The following is a 5869-nucleotide window of genomic DNA, read 5'->3' on the forward strand; positions in this document are numbered from 1 at the left end:
CAGCAGCAACAGGTTCAACACCTTAATCATCAACAATACTTTCACTCTCAACAACAGCAGCAGCGTATGCAGACCTTTTCTCAGTCTCAGACTCAGAATCAGACCCAAACTAAGACTCAGGCCCAAATCCATTCTCAGTCTCATTCCCAATCCCATGTTAAAGCTCCAAATCAGACTCAAACTCAAACTCAGGTTCATTCTCAAACCCAGATCTTATCTCAATCCCAGCCTCAATCTCGCTCTCATCTTCAGTCTCAGAGTTTGCCAGGTCCACAGTCCCAGACTTATTTTAGCCATACTCAGCCAAATAACAACATACAGCCTCCTTCTCACCCAAGAACTCAACCATTACCGCATCCCTACTCCCAAGGAAACTCAGGACATCAAGTATCATCTCAAAACTCCTCCAGTTCAAGCATTCATCCAAATTTAGTATCAGCTCAAGGATCTCACGTACAACAAAACTTCCAAAGCTTTTCATCTTCTAATATTAATCAGAGACAAATTGGAGACAATTTAAAAAATCCAAACCATGGAATTAATGTTGGGCCTAATACTATTTATACCAAAATAGATGATACCGGAGTGGGAACATCAGGAGTAGGAGGCAGTCAGTATAGGTCGAAGCCTTACTCTCAACAGAGTAATAAATACACTCATCAGCAACAAATGAATCCAGTAAACTCAGTATTGCATCCAAACTATTCTCAATCTTACTCACAGGGTTCTTCATCTAATTTAGGTGGATTGACGGAGACAGATTCTAAGGCAATGTCACAATATATATCAACAATTGGATACAAGACAAGTAACATAGATTTGGGAGTTTGTAGCTTTCAAGTCAACGTTCCAAACAATATTTCAGATGAATTAAGAAATTCTATTATTAGATTGGTTCCAAAAGAACAGCTCAATTCGGTATTTTTCCTTGTTTCATCATTAATTAGCAAGAGTATCAATTTTAGAGACTTTCATGTTCGTCTAATAGCTATTTTGAGGAGTAGTCAACTTGTTGAAATCCTTGAAAATATGCTCAGAGATTACTTCCAACTAAATACCTCTTCTTCACATACAAATTACACTGGAATTGCTGTTCATCAAGGTATTTCAGATTCAAGAGGTCAAATTTCTCATCCAATTACTACTAATAGCCAAGTTTCTGTAGGAAGATCTGACTATTTATTGGCATCACAATCTCAATACACATCTGGAATAGGCTCCAATAGTCAAATATATGATGGTACATTATTGAACTCTATGATTTCTCATGCTCACTCAAAAAAGTCGATTAGTAGACATGGAGGACATTATAATATGCATGCAAAAGAGGATATATTATTACAGATGTTGAAACATGTAAGATCTAAATCTGCTGCAAGCTTTATAGGTATTGATATAACTGGACCTTCTTCTTATATTTCTAAATTAATCTCAAATAAAACTATACAAAACAAATCTATGGTATTGGAAGAAGAATCAATATCTCCAGAAACTCTTAATATTTATACGGAAAAACTTAATAATTATGGTCGATACCTCCTTTCTTGTGATAGTTCACTTAACTTAGAATTTATGAATTCAAATCAACAATCTGTTACTTCTAAATTAGGGAAAATAGTTAAGTTTGGTACTCAGCCAGATTTGGAAAGATCAGTTTTCTCAAGTCAAGCAGTAAAGACAATCCATAAGTTAGTATCTTTCTATGTCAGAGACATACTAAAGTTCATCCTTAATGAGGAAAGTATAAGTAATGAGAAGCTGAATGGTAAAAATCTTGAAGAAGAAGAAGAAAAAAGGGAAGAAGAAGAGATACAACGTAATCAAAGGGGACAAGGTGATCGTCAAATTATTGATGATCTGATAGGAAATAGTAATAGTATACAAGTTCAAAAAATGGAGAATTCAAAAACTGTTAGCCTTATATCTAAAGACTCAAGCTCTAGTAATTCATGTAATTTTGGAATGGGTAAATCTATTGGAGGAAAAGGTCTGGGAATGAAGTTAACTTTATCTGGTAACGTTTCCTCTGTAAAACCCATAATGATTACTAGTCTATGGTCATGTATATACAAATCCTTACGTTATAATATGAATAGATATAATGCATGCGAACCTAATGCTTTCCATAATATAATAATTAAGAATCGTCCAGGACATTCTAAAGAACAATGTTCGAATTATATTCTAATTCCAGAGTCAATGTATAGAAGTGTTGAATCCTGGCTACTTTCAAATGCTTATAATCAATGGGATAAACTTAGTATATTATAAGTAATTTTTGTATTATTTAGGCAGAGAATAAGAGGGAGTTGACCAACTTTCTTCAACACATTCTAGTACTTTACTATTATACTTATTTCTTTCCTTAACATACATTTCAGAAGCTATAGTGTTTGCAGGAGAATTAGGATTTGGATCACTCAATAAGGATTGTATTGAAGTTAATACAGAAGCAATATCAATCAAAGCACTCCATTGATTCTGAAGTATATCTAAACATATCCTCCCGTCTGGATATATATTGGGATGAAACATTTTACTTAAGAATCTTACATCTGGAGGTTTTGTTGGATATTCTTCAGAGAATTGCATAATTAAGTTAAAGGTGCCTATTGTGGTTGAAGTATATAGGTTAAATTTCTTGATAACATTAGACTTACCACTTTCCCAGAAAGTATCTTTTGGACCATTAATGATTGCCTGACAATACATCATATTTTGTGAAAATGGCATTACACTGATACCCTGGTATACCTCTTTTCTAAGCTTATTAATATCATTAACAATTCTCCTTCTCTATCAGAAAGAATAGTCACACACATAAGTTATATGATTCAGGAATTTCTTCAATACATTAAACTTACTGCACTAGTTGACATCCTGATTCTACCTAAATAGTAAACCTCTGATTGACGCTTATATATTAGATTTATTGAATTTAATTAAGGAAACTCAAAAGAGAAAAAAACAAAGATAGACGTATTATAAGTTTAGAAGAGATGCATTAATTAGATTTTGATTATATTTTCTCACGTTTCTATGTAATTTTTTTTTTAACAGACCTTTTTCTTTACAATTTTTATTCGAGGGTATTCTACATACTAAAATAAAAAGGAATTGAAAATTGCATGTGCCCGCCCAAAAATGGCCCGCCTAAAGACGAGTATATAAAAATGTCTCAATTATAGATGAATAAGATTAATTAACATTGAATGAGAGAAAGGTTGGTTGTTAAATAATAAAAAAAAGGTGAATAAAAAATAAAAAGACGAGACAACATAAATAATAAATAAAGGAAATAATAGAAATTAATTAGGGTATATATAGTGTTTAAAAGAAGTGTAGAGAATAAATAAATTAAAGAATACACAAATAAATATAAATATAAATAAAAAATAAGTTGATATTTATATAGAATAAGGAATAAGTAACAAATAACATTTGAAATAGGAAATATGTAGAAAATAAATTATACGTGTCGATTTTCGACTAAGTTACGAAACGTAAAATTTAAGGGAAAAAATAGCAATAGATCATCCAAAGTATTAATTATTCTTTCTTTTAATTGATATTATTTGGAAGAGAAACAATGGCACGTCGTCCAGCAAGATGTTATAGATATTGCAGGGGAAAACCATACCCAAAGTCGCGTTTCTGCCGTGGTGTACCAGACCCAAAGATTCGTATTTATGATGTTGGTAGAAAGAAGGCAGAATGTGATGCTTTCCCAGCAGTAATTCACTTGATTTCTGATGAATACGAACAAATTTCCAGTGAAGCTTTGGAAGCTGCTCGTATTTCTGCTAACAAGTACATGATCAAGTTTTGTGGTAAGGATAACTTCCACTTAAGAATTAGAGTACATCCATTCCACGTACTCAGAATTAATAAAATGCTTTCATGTGCTGGTGCCGATAGGCTCCAGACTGGTATGAGAGGTGCTTATGGTAAACCAACAGGTACTGCTGCTCGTGTGAATATTGGTCAGGTCTTGATGTCCATTAGATGCAAGGAAGATAAGACCCAGACTGCAGTAATGGCTTTGAGAAGAGCCAAATATAAGTTCCCAGGAAGACAAAAGGTCGTTGTCTCAGACAAGTGGGGTTTCACTAAGTTCACCAAGGAGGAATACCTCAAATATCAAGCTGAGGGTAGAATTGTTCCTGATGGAGTTAACTGCAAATACATTAGTTGCCGTGGATCTCTTTCTAGAATCTTCCCAGAAGCTGCTAATATTAATATTCCACTTGATGACTAAGCAGTAGGGAGGTGATTGAATGAAGGAAATATATATTTACTTTGTGGATTATTGGCAGCTGTTATCTTTATAACTCACCATATGTCCCATTGTTAAGATATTTATTATTTTCAACATTTATTTCATTAATATCCAAGCATAGAAGTAATATTAATAATTCTTATTACAATGTTTATAACAGTTTTTTGTTTTATTTCATTTCTGTCCCTTTTTTTGTTAGTTTCACAAGTGGGAGAAAATGTATCTTAACTTAAATAGTGTAATGAGTAAAAAATTTTTGGTTTTGTTATTCTAGTTATCAAGAACAAACAAATCTCTTATTTTTCCCTCAATTGCCAGTAATATTTCCTTTGGGGAAAGATTCTCTAAAATTTTGATTCAAATGAATCTCCAATAGCACTGATATCACTGTCAATACTTGGAATATGTGCAAAGTTCTCATTCAAATATGCGTGCTGAGATTTTTTGTTGACACGTGTGGCGGTAAAAGCATGCAAATTTGTAAATACGTGTTTTGCAGATTCGCCATACCGGTATTGCCAGTGTGAATTTTAACCACATAAACATGAATATGTACATGCATAATTAAATTAATTGTGAGGAACTAATGCTAAAGTTTTACAGACAATTAAAATAATTAAAAATTTTAGAATTTGAAATTCAATAGTTTTACCTTCAATCTCAAGAAGGAATATGCAATATATATGTATACATGTAAATATATATTAAAATAATCAAGAATCAATGAGATGACAAACTTAATTCAAATTTTCATTTATTCAATAAGCTATTATTTAATGAAAAATTGCAATTTTTAAATGTCATTTATGTTCAGACAAATTAGGCGCCAATGCACTTCTTCATAATATTTCCTATTCCACCCCCCACATTACATTTGTTTTACTTGTAATGCTATTTATGCGAGAAGAAGTATAAAGCATAAAGAATTTTTGGAAATAAGTCAAAATTAAGAAAGGAATAAAATTTGGGATTTGAATTATTCAAAACTTTAAGAGCACGATTTGTGAACAATTTGGTATTCAAAAAGAAAGAAAAAACAAGTAAACTTCAGAATATAGGTCACCCAGAGACAAAAAATATAGTTCTATTATTTTCATTAATATAAAAAAGCGACATACCAAAATATAAATGAAGTTTATATTATTATTATTGTTGTTATCGGGTTTCAAATAAAATAATAAACTTTGCTTCAAAATCTAATTTTGTATTAAATATATAATTTATTTGTATTGGCTATAAACTGATCCAAGTAATAATCTCAGGAAGATATAAATAAATATCAATTAATACAGAAGGCAATAATAATAATAATAATAATAATTTTTAACTTTCTAATAGTTTCATACTTTTACACGCAAATTTATATTTTCAGATTCTGGAATTATTGCAAATTTTTCTGTCGCAGCATTTGGCGGGCTTAATTTCAAGATAATTCTTATGGCTGATCATAATTAAAAATATTTTTTCATTTTTGCCAACAAATTTGTTGGCTGAAGAAATAATAAAAGATAAATATTAAATTGATTTGAAGGAAAAATTGGAATTACGAAGTTTTTTTTTTTCTAGGGTGGAATTAAGCTATAATTATTA

At 31.2% G+C, this 5869-nt stretch overlaps 3 protein-coding genes across 3 annotated transcripts; 2 read left to right on the plus strand and 1 right to left on the minus strand.

Moving 5' to 3' along the window:
- The first annotated feature begins 66 nt into the window (after positions 1-66).
- Positions 67-2271, plus strand: Chro.60478 (hypothetical protein). Its single annotated transcript, XM_660556.1, has 1 exon — positions 67-2271. One exon carries the CDS (start codon positions 67-69, stop codon positions 2269-2271), a length of 2205 nt encoding a protein of 734 aa, XP_665648.1.
- A 12-nt stretch (positions 2272-2283) lies between these two features.
- Positions 2284-2733, minus strand: Chro.60479 (ubiquitin-conjugating enzyme). Its single annotated transcript, XM_660557.1, has 1 exon — positions 2284-2733. One exon carries the CDS (start codon positions 2731-2733, stop codon positions 2284-2286), a length of 450 nt encoding a protein of 149 aa, XP_665649.1.
- An 856-nt stretch (positions 2734-3589) lies between these two features.
- Chro.60480 (ribosomal protein L10) lies at positions 3590-4258 on the plus strand. The annotated part of the gene is made up of 1 exon (XM_660558.1): positions 3590-4258. One exon carries the CDS (start codon positions 3590-3592, stop codon positions 4256-4258), a length of 669 nt encoding a protein of 222 aa, XP_665650.1.
- The last annotated feature ends 1611 nt before the right edge of the window (positions 4259-5869 follow it).

The sequence above is a fragment of the Cryptosporidium hominis genome (genome assembly GCF_000006425.1).
Source record: "Cryptosporidium hominis TU502 chromosome 6 CHRO016152, whole genome shotgun sequence".
In the NCBI taxonomy this organism is placed as follows: Eukaryota; Apicomplexa; class Conoidasida; order Eucoccidiorida; family Cryptosporidiidae; genus Cryptosporidium; species Cryptosporidium hominis.